General features: G+C 41.3%; 1 protein-coding gene across 1 annotated transcript in view; it reads right to left on the reverse strand.

Annotated features, from left to right (window-relative positions):
- lgr4 (leucine-rich repeat containing G protein-coupled receptor 4) overlaps positions 1-10,409 on the reverse strand; it is a 30,905-nt gene extending 20,496 nt beyond the window's left edge. The window contains exon 1 of the mRNA XM_085344600.1: positions 9,539-10,409. Within this exon, the coding sequence (XP_085200726.1) occupies positions 9,539-9,720 (182 nt within the window). The 5' untranslated portion in view covers positions 9,721-10,409. The remainder of the gene's footprint in view (positions 1-9,538) is intronic.
- Between the last annotated feature and the right edge of the window lie 9,218 nt (positions 10,410-19,627).

Raw genomic sequence — 19,627 nt, forward strand, 5'->3', positions numbered from 1 at the left:
TAGATTGATGGCTGATCTACTGCATTCTCCGTGTGTGACACTTTCCACCAGTTAGATAAAGAAATGTACAATAAGCAGAAAATGGTAGAAACCTTAATAGAAATATTTGACTTTTTTAAAATAGTCATTCACTGGGTAAATATTTTTAAATTCAGATCTTTGTTTTTTCAAAATGTGGAAATATACTCTGCTTCAGTGCCTGATACCCTCATGACATACTCACAGCAAAAGCTAAGCAATGCTTTCATGCCACACAATTACATAAAGAAGACATTAACTGCCCCAAAAACTGATTCAATTACACATGAGTATGGAAAAATTTCAACTGTGCTGCTAAAGGCTTGTCAGCTGGGATTGATCCCCATAGACTCGGCATTCTCGTGATGCCTCTAACAATCACAAATTTGAGTTATTGTTTTTGTTTATGTGACAAACAAATTGCAGGACTTCTTGGTAAGTTCTTAAAGTCACCCAACAGCCACTGGCTTTCATGAATGACTATTTGTGGGCCTCAAAAAAACACAAAACTATCCAGTAAAGAAGCAGAAATATAGCAACAGCCAGCAGCCCTCCAACCACAAGCGCACCTTACTCTGAGTCTACTTTGTTCAGTGAGGGGCTGAAAGAAGAGAGCAGCTTGCATGTGAGCAGTTGCCTGGCTAAAGGCCTCTGAAACGCTCCACTCCACTGAGCTGGACTAAGAATTAACTGATAATTACAACTAGAGCAGGGCGATATAACCAAAAATATTTATCACGATATACATTTGAAAATTTGCGATAACGATATAACTGACGATATAATTGACACTAGACAAAATACTTTACAACTCCACAACTTTATTATTGCAAAAAAAAAAAACCATCAATGTATTTGCACTTAAACAAGCAGCTGTTTTTTATGTGCATTAAAGTTATATAAAAATTTAACAGTGCAAATTCCTCACTGACAGTTTAACCAAAAGGCATTTCCAGTGAAAATTGGCTGACATATCGTGAGCATAACAATGTATAATATCCACAAAACTTAAAAAGAGGTTATACACACACACGCACAATATGGTAATATTATGTTGAAGCACAGTACGCATCACTCCGCGAGGCTCCTGCGTAGAATAGCCGTAACGCTCCGACAATCCATCAAGTGGTGCGACTTCGTAGCTTAGCAAAGTCGTACTAAAACATTTGACAGATTTTCGAGCGCCGTGTACCACATAAAATCGTTTTGAGGTCAGTAAACACAACCAGAATTCATACATAAAGCACACGGGATTATAAGGGGCACTGTCGATTTTCAGAAAAATCAAAGGATTGATTTTAAGTGTGCCGTATTTTCCAAAAAAAAAAAAAAACTAAGTAATGACGACGGCCCGCTAGCATGCTCTACCAAAAATAGTGCATTGTTGTGTATCTGATGGACGAAAGCTGCATGCAGACGTGGTCAAGGCCCCGACTATATTCTGGTGGCTGCTTCCTGAAGGATAACGTGCCGTGTCACAAAGTTCAGATCATCTCAAAATGGTTTGTTGAACATGGCAATGAGAACTCAAACACCCTCCACGGTCACCAGATCTCAACCCACTCCCGCAGGGATGTCAAACTCAGATTAAATTCTGGGCCACAATCTATACACTTTGATCTTATGTGGGCTGCAGAAGTAAAACTACAGTTTCTCTCACTGTGAATACGTTTTACTATACATTTAATCAATGAACTATACACTCAATCTTAATGTAAGAAGAGAAGAGCATTTTCAATATTATTTCAGAGAATATATACGTGGTAAAGAAATGCTGCTGTGGTAAAAAGAAATTTGTCAGCATTACCTAAGCCATATGTGTCAAACTCAAGGCCCGCGGGCCAGATCATTTTATATAGATTTATTATTACTGTTATGCATGGCCCGGCAATATGAGGTGCTAATAACACACAAACAACAGATCCCATAATGCAGTGCTGCAGCCTCCTTTTCGAATGCTAGGCTACCCAGGAACATTCCCGCGTCAATCAAGTCAAACTTCTGTTATTGCAAAGCTAGCCCTCACAACGGCGAAGAGAAAAGTTGATTCTGAAAACAGAGCCTTTCAGCACCGGTGGGAGGCTGAATATATGTTTACAGACATTGCTGGTAAACCCGTGTGTCTTATTAGTGGAGCTAATGTGGCTGTAATTAAGGAATTTAATTTAAGACGGCACTACGAGACAAAACGTCAGGATAAGCTGAAAAACCTAAATGCAGAGCAGAAACTACAGAAAGTAGAAGAGCTAAAGAAGAATCTGACATTTCAGCAGACGTTTTTCACCAGAGCAAAAATCACAAAGTGAAGCTGTTGTGAAAGCAAGTTTTATAGTAGCAGAGGAGATAGCCAAATCAGCCCGGCCATTTACCACTCTAAAGTGCTGCATGATGAAGGTGTGCGACGTCTTGAGTCCAGTCAAAACGCAGATTTTGGCAAATGTCAGCCTGGGGAGAAATACGATTGCTGATCGGGTTTGTGAGATGGCCACTGATTTAAGAACACAGTTGTGTGAAAGAAGCAAAACCTTTATTGCATACTCTCTTGCTGTGGATGAAAGTACAGACATGATGGGCATTGCGCAGCTGGCCATCTTCATCCGTGAAGTGGAAATATTGGACATTAAATTGATTCACGGGACAACGACAGGAAAAGACATTTTTTAAAAAGTATGTCAAAGTGTAACCGACATGAAACTGCCCTGAGACAAACTTGTTGGACTTACAACAGATGGAGCGCTGGTGTTGTGCGGTGAAAAAAAGTGGACTAGTCGGCGGGATGTGAGTAAATATACAGGAGGAGAACTGTACCGGTGAGTTAACAGCATATCACTCACTTCATCATACACCAGGAAATGTTGTGGTAAAGTCCTAAAAATGGAGCATGTAATGATCACCGTAATGCAAACCGTAAATTTTATCTGAGCTAAAGGTTTAAATCACTGTCAATTTCAGTCTTTTATGTGGGAAATAGATTCAGAATTTGCCGACATTCCTTATCATACAGTATGATGCGGTGAAGGCTAGTGATGTGCGATACCACTGATTTCCTTTCCGATCCGATACCAAGTAATATTCAGGGTGGTATCGACGATACTGATCCGATACCGATACTTTGTACAAAACGGATTTTATTTATTGTATCTCAAATTATAGCGTCATAATGATTACAGGACATCAGAATACCTTCTTCTTATCACTTAATAATGCAGAGTTCATCATATAGAAATAAAAAAACTGAAGTTGTGCGCTATTTGAACACCTTGCCTGCCTGCAGCACTAAAGGACTCCATGACAGACGTCTGTCTCGCCCTAGCAGCACCTGTCCCTCTCCTCCTCTTCAGTTCGCCTCAACATACGCTCGTCATATTCTGTGATATGATTTACTCTGAGGTGTTTGACAAGGTTAGTGGTGTTGCCACAACCATACATGCCAACCCTCCCGATTTTTCCGGGAGAATCCCACCTTTCTCCAGATTTTCCACCCGGACAACAAAGTTGAAAAACCATATCGCAGAATTCATAGCGCGGCCCAGCCAATTCCAGTTTCCAACAATGACGGCAGCGACTTAGTTTTAATATCACTCTTATTTCTCTTTCTGGGTCGCAAAAAAACTTTTAACATATTTTCAGGTGAGAATGTAGCTGTGTGAACTTCAAATATCTGAGCCGACCGACACATCGTCTTCAAACCCCCGCGGTCTTTCACCACTCGGGTTAAACATGATGTACAAGTCACTTTGATAACTTCAAAATGTTCTTGTTTGGCTTTTTCAGTGTTTTATTTGTTCGTGAGTAAATCGGTTTGGCTGAGATTAAAGTTATTAGATTAGATTAAATTAAATTTAACTTTATTATTCCCTCGGGAGGGTTCCTCCGGGGTTTTCACACAGCTGAATAAACGTCAAACAGAAAACTGATTAAACAGAAGAGTTTACGTCAGTGTCCGGTTATATTTTAGACAGCAAGGAGCAGACGGCAGAGTTTCACTCCACCGAGGGAGCTCGTGACGTACTACCCGGCTTTCTTTAGACCGCGAAGGCCGGTCCTCAGGTGGAAGCAGCCTCTGAATTTGGACACCCCCGCTGTTTCCGGGCCGGCCAATAATAACGGTGACATTTAACGTATTTTATCCGATAAATAAACCCTGTAAAATATATTTATCCGCCCAAACAGCCCTTTTGAATGTCTCCCTAATTCTGAGGTCTCAAGGTTGGCAAGTATGGCCACAACACCTCACTTTTTTTGCCACATTTATTGCAAACCACGGCTCAGCTGTTTGTGGAGGTAAAATACATCCGCACAATTACGCTCAGCCATTGTTGTGAGTGCGCACGCCAAGGGGCTGCGAGACATTTATACAGCCGTATTTCGCACATGACTATGAAAGGCGGAAGAGGAAGTAGTTCCTTTGAATGTAGGCAATCCGAATGTTATAGTTTCTTTCCACTGTGTTCCTGTTAATGATAAACTACAAATTTACTCTAAATTACTAAAATATCGATATTTTAATGTGAGAATCGATTCTAGAACATAAATGATTGGTATCGGAGGAATCGATATTTCAGGATCGATCCGCACATCACTAGTGAAGGCATTTCAAGTGAAGCTATCACAAATGCACCAGTACAACCTTGCCTTTTTGACAAGTAATGTTGAACCAAGTCAGCGCAACAGTGTTCCCAAATGCGCACTTTGCTGATAAACTGAGTGCACTGAGTTCGCACGGAGCTTTGGTGACTTTGAAGCACATAAAGAGAATTTCGGGCTGCTTCGCAACCCATTTATGTGGAAACTGCACCTGTGCAGATTCAGATGGAGCTGCAGTGTAATGGTACACTCAAGGCAAAGTACAACACTGAATGGCCCGCCCAGTTTATTAGTTCCATTCCTGAAGCAATGCCCCAGCTCAGTCTACACGCGGCTCGAACCTTGTGTATGCTTTCATATTTTTTTTTTCTGGGGTTTTTGGCAGCATGTTCATATTTCTAACTTGCATAATTTTGACAGGATATATTTTTATGAAGAGCAAAATATTTAAAGTTAAAGTTTATTTTTTAAAGTTTATTTATTCTGGAATAATATTCCTGTCTGTTTTTATTCATATTTATGTTTAAAAAAACATTGTTTTAGTGTGTTCAATAAATGTTTATCTTGTTTGGCCCGCAACCTAAAGTGTGCAATGAATTCCAATTTCTGGAAGAACTGAAAATGTGCACAAAAGCCCATCCTGTTATAAAGATATGCGATGGCATTTATGAGGGTATTACTCTGAGCTATGGCGCAGGTTGCACAGCAACACTGCAGTTAAACTGTTATATTGTAAACTATTGCACAGGGTAGTAACTGATTGTCAAGTTTTGCAAATGCTGTTGGAGTGATTAAAAAAAATAAACAACGAACCACAATTTCAGGTAAAAAATTTTAATTGCAGTTCGAATCTCAGATTAACAGTTAAATGTGGCCATGAATCATTCATGTTTTCTTAAACATTTGGTCATTTAATGTTAAAAATATTAAAATAAAGGAACCCAATTAAAAGCAACTATTATGGGGAAAAACAAATAGAGAGTCGAAACAGCTCCACTGAACGTTTGGTTTTTGTTTTTTTTTTTACTTTAATCTGGTAAATTAATTACTTTTTGAGAATTTTAAATGACTGGTCTCTACTTCACTGGTTGACTTATTTTACAAGAAAAGTAAGTATCACCCTTCACAAATGACTCCATTACATCAGTGATGTGGAGCCTCATAATTCACTCATAACATATAATTAAGGTTGTTAAACAGTTCAAGATACTGAACACAAAACATACAATTAGATTAATTCTAGAGAACACTTCACAATAATTTAGCACGACAGCAAATAGACAACATGATGATAAGCATTTCATGTGTATGTGTGAGACAAACTGGTGGCTCTGGTATATTAATGGCCAACAAAGCATGGTGGATGACTCATTTTAGTATTGAAGTACTTAATCCACCAACTAGTTGGTGGGTAAGCTACCAGGCTAACAGCTGTAGTTCAAGTCCACCCACAGGACAAGAGATCTACTGGAGAGGCAGCTGAATCCAATCATTTAACATCCACCATATTACCTAAGTGCCACCCCTAAGCTGATTTCCCAGACTGTCATTTGCATATCACCTGCCACAGATTAGATTCATTTTCAAGGATGTGGTCTCACATCCTTTTGAGTTACCCTAAAACCTCTTCCAGTTATCTCTCTTTGACATTATAGAAGACCAGACACTTAAGTAAAAAATCTGAAACCCTGAGTTTCTTGTAGAGGTTTGAAGAGAATTTCTGAAAAATCTCTGAACGTTTGAAGCTTTGCAGGTGGAGGACGGAAATAGGTATACCAATAAAGCTCAGTGTTAAGAACTCAGAGAGGATGTTGATATTCTTCCATCCACAGCTCATCCTGTTTGGAAGCAGGAACTACTTACTGGCTCCTTTCACCTCTGCTGACCAAGAACAAAAGTATCATTCAGTTAAAAATGGATTGAGGGCACCAGTGGTGAAGTCGGCAAGCTCTACCAGCAGAGTGCAAGACCCATGACGCCACCCCTCCATTCGCCTCCCAAGTCTCAGGCACCCTCACGCTATGAAAGGACCTAACATTACTGAGATATCAGCTCTAATAATGCCTCTATGCTTGCTTAAAATACACACGTTTGTGCAGACACTGTAGCAAAAGAGAAACCTATGTGGACACTCTGTGACAGGTACACTACAAGAGTGTTTGCCTTGTCACTGGCTGAGGGGCCTCTTCTTCCATCTGTTTTTCTGTGACAGGCCTGGTTCCATTATAGAAGCCAAAACTCAAGCCCCTGTGGGCTGAAGGTAAGAGTCCACGCCAACAATGTCATATGATTTATTGTAAAAATGCGTTGTCTCCCATTACCACGTTTATTTTTTCCTTCATGACAACGATACACTATTCCACAACATTGAGATCATTTCCTTACCTTTGGGCACTGAATCTGCTGCTGTGAGCGAGCACACTTGTGTTTGTTTCTTCACACACCTTCTTTCCTGATGCTGGAACCCACCAGCCTGGATATAAAAGGTGTTTCTGATTCTAAACACATGATAAACAAATGGCCCTTACTGTAGTGACAAAATGCTCATATGAGACATTTCCTTTACACTTCAGCGGGCCATTGTGGGTGCATTAGCCCTGAGAGAAGGAGCCTTTGCAGCTGCAATATGTCTCACTAATCCATCATGATCCCTAACCCCCCCTTGCTCCACATACAAAAGACAGAGAGAGTAAGAGAGGACAACTAAAGTTCAAGAGACCAGGAAGGGGAAAAAAGAGAGGGGGACAAGCAACCTTTCACATACTTTAAGTCTCAAATGAATACATTAAGCGGTTTAAAATGTGTCACAGAGCATTTAGATTGCTATGAGTAGGACAAACTATGAGAACCAAAGACACCACAAGCTCGCAAACAACACAGTGTTTTCCTTTTTGGCATAAAACTAGCCAACAGAGTAGCATGGAGAGCAGCAGTGTTTTTCTGTGAAAACACTGCACCATATTGTAATTCAGATGTCATAATACAGTGGTGAACCTTTTATTTTGTTTTTACCCAGAGGAGCAAGTATGCCGAGAGGTTCAGCTGTAAGCCTCATGCGCCATGCAACCATTTCCCCTCTGTTTAGTTCACCTCACACCTTCAACAATGGGAATTTCAAGTGGTACACTGTCCATTCTGGTGCAGCAGGGCTTTGGCCGCCATTCTTAGAAGGCAGCACAGCAGCACAGAGGTTTCAACAAACAAGCCTCTACACTTTTCTGAAAGTCGCATGCACTTTTGCACATTTAACAAGGCCCAAACTCAAAATGGCTGTTCGTATGTGTGAAGCTCGAGTGTGTTTTTCACGCGGGAACTGGCAGAGTCAGTGACTAAAGAGTTACTTTAGTTTGTGATTAACCCAGAAGTTGTGACACAATCTTTTTCTTCGTGGGCCAGTCATCAACTGTATCTGCACTGCTCCATAAAAGACCAAACCTACCTGGTCTCTATTTGCTCAACTTGTTGTAAAAATGAGTGCAGCAGTTAAACATAGCCAGACTTGCTGTGAGAATGTGATAAAGGAACAGGCTTGACTCCTTATTTTATTGTTTCAATCTTACAGTAGAGGGAACAAGACATTGCTGGCTACCATCCATGCATTACTCACCCAAATCTAGCCCTATTTGTGATCACAGCACTTGGTGCATTACTCGGTGATTCAGTCATTTTTCCCACAAAAACCTTTAGAGAAACAGTTGGATAAGTTGTGGCTTTACCTGGAGGATTTATTTTAAATATATTTGTCATACTTGTGTGTACATGTCAGGAGCTAAACCAATGTTTAAATATAATATTTCCACATAGACTATCCATGCAGTCTGCACAGATGACAAAAGACAGAGAGAGTAAGACAGAGGTTACCCATGGTTCAGGTAAAGCAAAAATCAAGAGAAACTTTAACTGTATTTGGCCCCAAAATGGACAGTGGTTTTGTAGCGCTTTTCTACTCAATTTGAACACTCTAAGCGCTTTCTTACAACAAGCCTCATTCACCCATTCATACAAACACTTTTAACCCAACATTCACCCCTGACTGATGCATCGGGGTAACTCTGGATTCAGTATTTTGTGGGATCCAGGGATCGAACCACAAAACCTTCCAATTTACCTCCTGAGCCACAGCCACCCCCCTGGAGAACATTTCATTGATCATGGCAAAAGTCAGACATCACGGAGTTCAAATGTACTTTAAAAAGGCTTCCTGAAGCTGGGCAGTATTTAACCATAACAATCGTAAATAGGTAAATATGTGTATTTCATTTCTTTGCAGTGTGTTTTCCTTTTTCCTTTATGTTGTCATGCACCATAGACGACAGTTTTGCATTAGATCAAGTATTGCAGAATCAATGTATCGTGGGAAGCTTCATAGTAGCATCATAAATCTTTCACTTCTCAGCGTCTACTGCTTTCACTCTATGATTAGTAGCAGATATTTTCTCATAAGGAACCACTTTTAGTAGCAAACCACGCAAAAAGTTTCAACCTGTGCTTAGAAATGACTTTATTCACCTCTTCTGGAAACAGTTTATACAGATCCATCTATCAGCTGATTCCCTGTTTTAAATAATAACTGATAATCTAGTTAATTATTAGCTGCAATCATTACACATGTCATTACAACATTAATGGAGGCTGTGCTGCTATACTGATGCTATAATAGTGATAAGTCCTGAAGATTCAGCTGTGTATAGTTTGTTTCTGAACTATGCCAGGCTTTTGAGTGTTGTGATGCTTTAGATAACAGGTCAGCCTTTGTAAGTCCGAAATCCTAAAATCCACGGCAGGACATTCCCTCCATCTGCACTAAGTTTACCCGGTGATGTTCAATGGCCATCACTCACTTACGTCGTAAACACAGTACAGTAAACGATGAGGCAGGTTTTAAGTGTGCAAATAGCTTGTGTTTCATCATAGATGCTTGGTTGTCACTTACAGGTAGTAGGTGAAAGTACTGAGCCCGGTTGGGACGGCGGTCAGCCCTCTCCCGGAGCAGTCTGCACCCCCATCTTCATCGCAGCTGCATGAGAGCGAACAAACGGCCGTCGACTGCCCTTGACCGGTGGCACCGGGGCGAAGCAAACACCACAAACAGACCCAAAACAGATCCACACGCATTTTCTCCTCTTCGGTTCAGGTGGAAGCGACGGTAGAGGGGGGAAGAAGTGGGGCCTTTGTTTGCGGTTTAATCTACTCCGGACGTCGTCTTCTTCTCATGTGGTTTGGTAGGTTGTGAACCATGAAGAGGTGAAGCCTAACCGACGCTTTTCAAAACAAAACCCCAGCGGTTCAAACACTTCATACATTCACAACCCCGACCACAGAAAACAAAAAGCAAAAAAAAAAATGTACCCACAAAAGCGTTTAGCTAGCTCAAAACACAAACACTGCCTTCGAAGACGGCCAGTTTACCTTGGTGGGAAACATGTCTCAACCCGTGTGTCGTATTAGTCCGTGAAAATAAAAGTAGCTCTGCTGGCGACAGGAGCGGTAGCGTACCTTGCGTTTTTTTGCGTTTTCGCTGTCCCATTAAATAACCCCCCCTCTGTAAAAGAAAAGAAGAAGAAAAACACTAGCAGTGCTTGTTAGTGCGTCGCTGAAAGGCTGGTCCGAGGGGCAGTCAGGTCCTCAGCTAAACATAGCGGACGTTTGCGTCCCGGTTTGTTTCCTTGCGGGAGATCACCGTCAGTTTTCAGCCATTCCTCACGTTCCTCTCCTGTGCTCCTGACATCAACAGCATGCTTGTAGCTCGGCAGGCACCCTACCGGACAACCTGCAGCACTGGGCCCGGCCTGTGTAACACTGAAACCTGCACCACCGCATCAGGCAGCCAACCACTGCACACTCCCCCACTACACACACACACACACACACACACACACACACACACACGCGTCAGGTAAAAGTGCTCACACATGCATGGAGGACCAGTACGGCTGCAAATTTTCTTGCATGATTGTGCTGCTGTGCATAGCCAGCTGCTTCTTCAGCCTTTCAATCGTATATAAGCATGAAAACTTCTCAAGAGTAATCGTGCAGTAAACATGTGTGAACATGCGCGCAACATGCATTAATGTACTTTAATGGTTGTTACATGCACAGGTAGTTCATGATGCAAATACACAACCCAGTCTTATATATGTAGTTTTACATTATATTTAAGATAAGATATAAATTATTATACAGGTAGAACATCTCTGAATAATCATCACCAATCCAAAAGATTGTTTTTTAAAATAATTTCAAATTCAAATTTTATTTGTCACACACACAACCATACACAGTATGACATGAGGTGAAATGCTTGTAGCTGTGCAATGCAATGCCATTAAATGACAGTAATTTATTAGTAGTATAATGTAAGTAATCAGTTCATGATACATTTATAATTAAAAAGCTGCTATTTTAGCAGTAATGAATCTTTTAAAAAGTTTTTTTAAAAGTCCACAATATTTGCGAAATATTGTGTTTATAGCACAGTAACACATCCAGGTGCAGTCTTTTACATAATATATTTATTATGTAAGATTTTTATCTTGGATGTAACAGGTAATGTAGTACAAGTATGTGATTTACCAAAATGGGAATAAGCACATGTCATTCTGCTTTAACTACTTTACACTTTGAATGTAGTGACTGGGCACCAGTAGTTTTGCTCACTAATCTGCCCTGACAGATAATTGACTGGGTGTATACTTGTCAAAGTAGATTTACTACGTACAGAGTTCACTTGAGATTGCATTATACATGCATGGATGAGCCAGGTAACTGTGCATGCAGTGGAGGATGTCAATAAATGTAGATATCATTGTAAACATATAGCGAGAATTAGTTTCAAATAATATGACAACAATCACACATAAATGTATTTTTTTAAAGTGTGCATGTTTTTTCTTTCAAACCTCAGAAATGTGACGATTAAGGGAAAAGTAATACTGTGAAGGCAGGGTCAAAGACTCCTTGTTTTAAAGGGATTACATATTGTTGTTTTTAGGGTTTTGTTTTTTTATCATCTTGTCTGTTAAATGTGCAAGAGACAGGAAAGCACTCTAACGAAGCATAAATCAACAACTCCCATCAAAGAGCTTTGAGCAAGAAAACAGTAAACCGCCAACAGCTCCTGCCAAACTGTTTTGCAGACCACAGCTTTTCCATGAAGTGCTTTGTGTGTCTGTGTGTCATTAAAATGTGGGCATGTTGTAAATAACTAATCAGCTAGACTTGGCCTGCTGAATTTGGGAAAAACTACAATTCTAAAGAATAAGGTTAATAGTGAAATGTAACATTGTAATGACCAAGTGAGTTTCAGATGATTTACTGCCTGTGTTAGGTTTTAATGCTTACAGAAAGTGCGATCAAAAAGTTTCACAACTGTGAAAAATAAAAAGCAGAAACTATAGGTACATTTCATGAGTCCATTATCCCTCTTAAACAGATATTCTTATGAAGTGTGGCGTCTCCAGCACCCTTGTTATGTTTTGAATCGCACCCTGGATCGCACTGTAGTGATGTGTCAGTCGCGAACGAAACAGAGCCGGATCTTTGAAGTGAATGACACAAGCCGTGGGTTTTTTTTTTTTTCTTTCTCTCACCCTCTCTCTCTGGCACTTTTTTACCGCTTCACTCCGCATGCGAGCCTTGTGCTTTGCGCTGGGAAGAGGGGGGAGGGGCGGTAGTTACACTCGCAGTAGCACAGGAACAGAGCCGGAGGGAGAGAGAGAGAAAGAGAGCCAGGGACAACAACGTCACATTAGAAAGGTATAGTAATCATCCACAACTATTTTCAGTTGCAGATGATAAAGGATTCAGAAAGTTTATTCATGCAGGCCCATATGACAGAGAATATGCATGTTCTTTTTGTTTTCATATTTTAATTTATATTTAATTGTGTTGTGGCTTGCAGTGTTTTGTGTTGTTTCACTTTAAATTTGTTTAAAAGGAAAAAACTGAAAATTTAAATAGCTAAAAGTTGAAATGTGAATAGTTGGTTTTTGTATAATATGATTTTATTTATTACATTTTATGTGGAGTGAATAAATAAAAGTATATTTATGGTGGCCCCTACAGACAAAGCACGTACAAACTTCAAAACACGTACGAACTCTGAAGCATGTACAAACTCCAAAACACAGAAAAACTCCAAAACACGTAAAAACTCCAAAACACGTACAAAAGACAACAGAAGTGCTTCAGAATACTAGGCGCAGTGTTGAGCTTTTGTTACCTAGTGGCTACACAAGCCAGCAAGTAGCAACAACTGCATTTGGCATGTGGTAGTAACAGGTAAATGAACTTTTTTTTTAAATTATTTGAATATATATGAGTGCTTGTGTATAAATACACAAATAATACACATATGCTTTCATTTGTGTGATTTAAGTGATCTAGGTAGCTCTGTTTTGGAAGTTCAGTTAACGCTAGAAATGTGTTTTGGAATTTGTACGTGCTTTTTGGAGTTTGTACATGTTTTGTCTCTAGGGGCCACCGCATATATTTATATATAAACATATATAAATAAAACCACTTTTTTTTTACATTAGTAATTTCTTTTGTGCATAATTTTATATTATTGTTAATAATAAATTAATTAAAGCAACAAAACAACCTGAAGACCTGGTTCGGAGCCGAAAGAGCCGGCTCTTCTCTCTAAAAAGAGCCCGGAATCCCATCACTTTCGCACTGACCGTTTGCACCTCAGCACTGAATTCTGCATGAATTTCAATTTGGGGAAGAGGACTAAGTCTCAGAGAATGCCATCTGGTGAGTTAAGTAATTGTATAGACTGGGACAGTAACTGTAAGGTTACACAGGTTATCCAGATGAAATTCAACTTATCAGGGGGAACTTTTCTGTTGTAAATATGTTCTAAATTGCCCTTAAGTCTGGTAAGGCATGGTCTTGCATTTGTAATATAGGCACTTTATGTGTTTTTGTAAAAGTGCATTCAACAGCTCTTTTCTTCTTATTTTTTGAGCCAGCACCATTTGGTGCACTGTGACTTCCCATATGGAAAAGAAATAGTAAAAACTTATATGTGATTACTCATGAAAGTGGCCACTTTCAGGAGTAAATCATATAAGGATTACATGATTTACTCCTGAAAGTGGCCACTTTCTCATTACTTTCATACATTGTTTTAGTAAGTATCCAAAACATACAACTTTCATTATATAATTTTTCAAGGGATCTTATATGTGTTTTCACTCTTGTATGCTTTTCATACAAGTTTCACACAAGACAGATACAAACTTTATAAGATTTATATATATCTTTTCCATATGGGTTTAAATGGCAAGCACATTTCATTATATGCAGGAATATGCATACATTCAATACCATCATTCAATTAAGTGCTGACTGCAAACATAAACTGGCACAAGAAGCTGCAATGCAACCAGAGTAAGCCCACAGACTTCTACATTAACAGCTTCTCTTAAACACCACAGCAGTTACTTCTTTTTTTTTCACCCAATTTAGTGACCTTGCACTTGCTTGACTACTCTTTTTTTGTTTGTTTCCATGATGAAGAAATTCCTCTTATTCGCTAACTACATACAATTATAGTTTAACAGCACCTGACACTCAGAGCATCTCTACTGTTTGCATTATAGGATAATCAGTGGTCCATGGGCAAAAGGGCAATCAACCAGATAAGGCACAAGGCGCACAGGGTGTGGTGATTATGTTAGGTATTTGTGTGCCCAGAGGCACATGGCGCACCTGCGGCACAAGTGGTATTGTATTACTATCAATAAAGTGTGGTGTTTACTGTTTGGTATCTAAATCAGGCTTGCATATTCACTTTAAAAGGACTCTCAGCAGTCCTTTGAAAACCTAAGTACACCCCACGATTCAGAAGATTGTACTACTTTTAGCAATAGTAGGTTGAAGTTTTCTGTTTAAATTTATCTTTCTCTGATTTTGTTGTGGAGAAATTTTGGCCTCCTCTTCTTTATGATGTTTCAGTTCACTGAGGTTTGCAGGGGTTCATTTATGCACAGTTCTCTTAAGGTTAAGCATTTCAATCAGGTTGAGGTCTGGACTTTGACTGGTCCATTGCAACACCTAGATTCAGATGACATGGGTGACTTTACAGGGTGGGCCATTTATATGGATACACCGCAATAACATGGGAATGGTTGGTGATATTAAAGTCCTGTTTGTGGCATACTAGTATATGTGAGGGGGCAAACTCCTCAAGATGGATGGTGGCCATTTAAAAGTCGGCCATCTTGGATACAACTTTTGTTTTTTCAATAGGAAGAGGGCCATGTGACACATCAAACTTATTGGTAATGTCACAAGAAAAACAATGGTGTGCTTGGTTTCAATGTAACTTTATTCTTTCATGAGTTATTTACAAGTTTCTCTTTGTTCACAGCCATTGACATGTGGAAGGGGTTAACACGTGAGGAGCAGATCGAAATTGTGTTGATATCTGGTGAATGCAGTAACCGGGTCATTGCAGCACATTTCAATGCAAGACACCCTACGAGACCACCCATCTCCCATGCTACAGTTACCAAACTGCTTGCTAAGTTTCGTGAAACTGGTTCAGTGTTGGATTTGCCAAAATGTAGACGCAAGAAAACTGTCACTAATGAAGAAACATCAGTGGCTGTCCTAGCTTCATTCAGCAAGAGCCCACAGCATAGCACTCGCCTCATGTCACTGGAGAGTGGCATTAGTTGAACATTCCTTTGGCGGATATTAGCTACTCACAAATGGCACCCTTACAAACTCCAGCTACTGCAGCATCTCAACGAGGATGACACAGATCGGCGCACAGAATTTGCAGAATGGGCAAAACAAAAATTGGAACATGACCCTCAGTTCACGCAGAAGATTTTGTTCAGTGATGAGGCAAACTTTTATGTGAATGGTGAAGTTAACAAACAAAACCACCGCTATTGGTCTGACACTAACCCACATTGGATGGATCCCCCCAAGACTGTTGGAACAACAAAAGTGATGGTTTGGTGTGGTATATGGGGTACAACGATAGTGGGTCCATTCTTCATCAATGGAAACCTCAAGGCCACTGGATATTTGAAATTGCTACATGATGATGTGTTTCCCTCTTTATGCACTGAAGCTGGCACGTTCCCTGAGTTTTTCCAGCAAGATGGTGCACCACCACATTATGGGTGCCAGGTCCGAGCATTCCTAGATGAACAGTTTCCTTGAAAGTGGATTGATCATTGTGGGCCAGTTGAATGGCCCCCAAGGTCTCCCGATCTGACCCCCTTAGACTTTTATCTTTGGGGTCATCTGAAGGCAATTGTCTATGGTGTGAAGATACGAGATGTGCAGCACCTGAAACTATGAATACTGGATGCCTGTGCTGGCATTTCTCCTGTGGTGTTGCTATCAGTGTGTGAAGAGTGGGAGAAGAGGGTTGCATTGACAATCCAACACAATGGGCAGCACACTGAACACATTTTATAAGTGGTCAAAAACTTGTAAATAACTCATGAAAGAATAAAGTTACTGTCATGGTCCTGGGTCGTGCGACCCAGTGTTTTGTGTTTAGCCTAATTTGATGTTTATTGTTTGTTTAGGTTCATTAAGTTAGTCCAGCCCATTTGTAATTATGTTACCCTTGTATTAAGCCTCCCTTGCCCTTCGTGTGTTATGTCTGTGTGTCTTGTATTGTCAAGTTCATGCTGTCGCTTCAGTTGCACTCTCCTGTCCTGTCGTTAGGTTCATGTGTGTCAGCTGTGCTCCCATGTGTGGCCACTTCCCCTGATCATCCCTCATGTGTATTTAGTCTCGGTGTTTCATACAGTCTGTGTCGCGTCGTCTGTGTTCCCACCCTCCGTGTTTCCATGCCCGGTCTGTTGTATTCTAAGTCATAGTCTTACCATAGTTTATTCCCAGTTTAGGTTTCTGTTTAGTTATTGCTCTTGTGCTGCCCTTATTCTTGTTTGCTTCTTTTGTATTCATCAGCCACAATAAAAGGCTCGCTTTTGGTTTAAGTTCACTCCCGTATCACTTGTGTCTGCACCTGAGTCCTCCACGCACTCTCCACACGGTCTGCCACAGCGGACTGTGACAGTTACGTTGAAACCAAGCACACCATTGTTTTTCTTGTGACATTACCAATAAGTTTGATGTGTCACATGGCCCTCTTCCTATTGAAAAAACAAAAGTTGTATCCAAGATGGCCGACTTTTAAATGGCCACCATGGTCACCACCCATCTTGAGGAGTTTGCCCCCTCACATATACTAATGTGCCACAAACAGGACTTTAATATCACCAACCATTCCCATGTTATTACGGCGTATCCATATAAATGGCCCACTGTTACGTCCCCCCCACCATGGCGGAGGCAAAGGTAGGAAGGAGACAGCAACACTGGACAACCACAATCAATGAAGGAGGAAGACCACAGAACAGTTAAGTATCAGGCAGGATTTATTGGGTGCTTGCCTGGATAGTCAAACTTAACAACAGTAAAGAGGTGGGGGAGGAGGACTGAGCGGTTGATCCAAATCAAAGAAAGTAATAAAACAAAAAGAGGTCGGTAGCTTCCAGGGCCTAGCCTAACTGAAAGAAAAATGCAAAACAAAAGGCCTACCTAGCTACTCGATAAAAGTCAGTGAAAACATACAAGGGTGGCATCAACCGCATAACCTAGTGTGACTAACAGAGTAAAATCTACAACCAGTGTATAGGGTACCCCGGCTTACCTGTCCAGCCTCCCACCACACACAACATAAAGATGCCTGTTCGCAAATGTTTGTCAAAGCAGAAGCCAGCAGCCACCAGCTGGCCAGGGAGCGGCTCATTTGTAGTGTTCCTTGGAGTGTGATTGGCCAACTGAGCCCAGTCCAGCCAATAGACACCTGCCAATCAACTTCGAACTGGCCAATCAGAGGAGGCCTGACGCCTGAAAGATGAATAGAACACAAAACAGAGTACAAAAGCAAAGCCACACCCCTTGGCACGTAACACTCTCACCCTTCAAAAACCAAACTTAGGGTTTGGTAACCTCTCTAAACAGCACGGGAGAGTGCGTCTGCTACAATGTTTTCTGAACCTTTTTTGTGATGGATTTTGAGGGTATAATTCTGAATAATCAGTGACCAACGCATAAGCCGCTGGTTGTGATTATACATCTTGGAGAGGAAAACTAAAGGGTTGTGATCTGTGAATACTTGGACTGACCTCTGACCTGACTCTGTATAGACTTCAAAATGTTGCAAGGCCCACAACAAAGCAAGGGTCTCCTTTTCAATGGTAGAATACCTGAGCTGGTGTTTGTCAAACTTCCGAGAGAAGTAACTCACAGGATGGTCAATGCCCTGGGTATCCTCCTGGAGAAGCACCGCTCCCGCCCCAACTGCGCTGGCATCTATTTCCAGTTTGAATGGTAAAGAGAAGTTAGGAGCAGACAAAACAGGGGTGCAACAAAGTAAGCCCTTAAGGCTTTCGAAAGCCTGCTGACAACTCCCAGACCAACTAAATGGCTTTGAGGGGCTGGTTAAATCAGTGAGAGGAGCAGCAACAGAAGAGAAATTTTTACAAAACCGTCGGTAATATCCTATCATCCCAAGGAACCGCCGCAGTTCTCTCCTGGTGGTTGGTTGGGGGAACTCCCTAATCGCAATGACTTTGGCATCTGCAGGGCGCACTTGCCCTAGACCAACTTGCTGGCCAAGGTAGAGGACACTGCCTCTAGCGAAATCACATTTGGCAAGGTTCAAAGTGAGAGACGCACTGTCTAGGCTAATGAAGACTTCTTTTAATGTAGCTATGTGGGTGGACCAGTCACTGCTATACACAACAATGTCATCTAAGTATGCTCGGCAGTTAGGGATGTTTCCCAACACTTTGTTAACCAGTCTCTGAAACGTTGCAGGGGCATTGCACATGCCAAAAGGCATAACCGTATACTGCAGGAAGTGGTCAGGGGTGACAAAAGCTGAAATCTCAGACGCTTGCTGTGTCAAAGGCACTTGCCAATACCCTTTTAACATATCGAGTTTAGTGATGTATTTTGCAGGCCCTATTTCATCAATGCAGTCATCGATAAGGGGTAAGGGATGTGCATCGGGTACAGTGACGGAGTTCACCTTTCGGAAGTCTGTACAGAATCTTGGGCTTCCATCTGACTTGGTGTCTAAGAGACATGGTGAACTCCAAGAGCTGGAGCTTGGCACTGCAAATCCATTCTGAAGAAGATACTCAACTTCCTGTTTTATGATTTCCCTCTTTGCAGGACTAACCCGATAAGCGCGCTGTTTGATTGGTGTAGGGTTAGTGAGCACCACATCATGTTTTATGACAGTGGTTTGAGACGGGATATCACTGAACAGAGATGGGAATCCCGATATGAGTGTTATAATATCATTGCTCTGTTCAGCAGGAAGGTGGGACAGGTATTGTGTTAGGGTTGACAATATCACAGAATTACCTAGTCGAGCACTTTGAGGCTCAGCACCTCGTAACACCAACCCATCTTCATCTGGAGTAATCTCCACCTTGGTCACCGAAGCCATCGGAGACGTAACCACTTGCTCTTGGACCACAGATGGCACAGCTGAAGGTTCACGAGAGTTGTACAGCTTCATCATGTTGACATGACACACCCGAGTGGGACGTCTGCGATCCGGGGTCTGAATAATGTAGTTAGTCTTGCTGAGTTTTCTCTCTACAACATAAGGACCAGAGAACCTAACGGAGAGAGAGGAGCCGGGCACCGGAAGGAGAAGGAGCACTCTGTCACCTGGCAGAAATGAACGGTCAACAGCCCGCTGATCAAAGTGTCTCTTCATTTTCGCTTGTGACGTGGCTAATACGTTCCTGGTTAAGGAATAAGCCCTCTTCAACCTGTCATTCAGTGTCTTGACGTACTCTGGAAGGCTTTTGGTGTTGTCAACCGGTGTAGCCAGCCTCTCTTTAAAAACCTTCAAAGGACCCCTCATCTCACGCCCAAACACAAGTTCACTGGGACTAAATCCCAGAGATTCTTGGGTTGCTTCCCGACAGGCAAATAAAACAAGTGGAACACTTTCATC

Source organism: Diplotaxodon limnothrissa, linkage group LG1, assembly GCF_057381915.1.
Source record: "Diplotaxodon limnothrissa isolate DT_005_m linkage group LG1, D_limnothrissa_male_GT1.1, whole genome shotgun sequence".
NCBI classification, from domain to species: Eukaryota; Metazoa; Chordata; class Actinopteri; order Cichliformes; family Cichlidae; genus Diplotaxodon; species Diplotaxodon limnothrissa.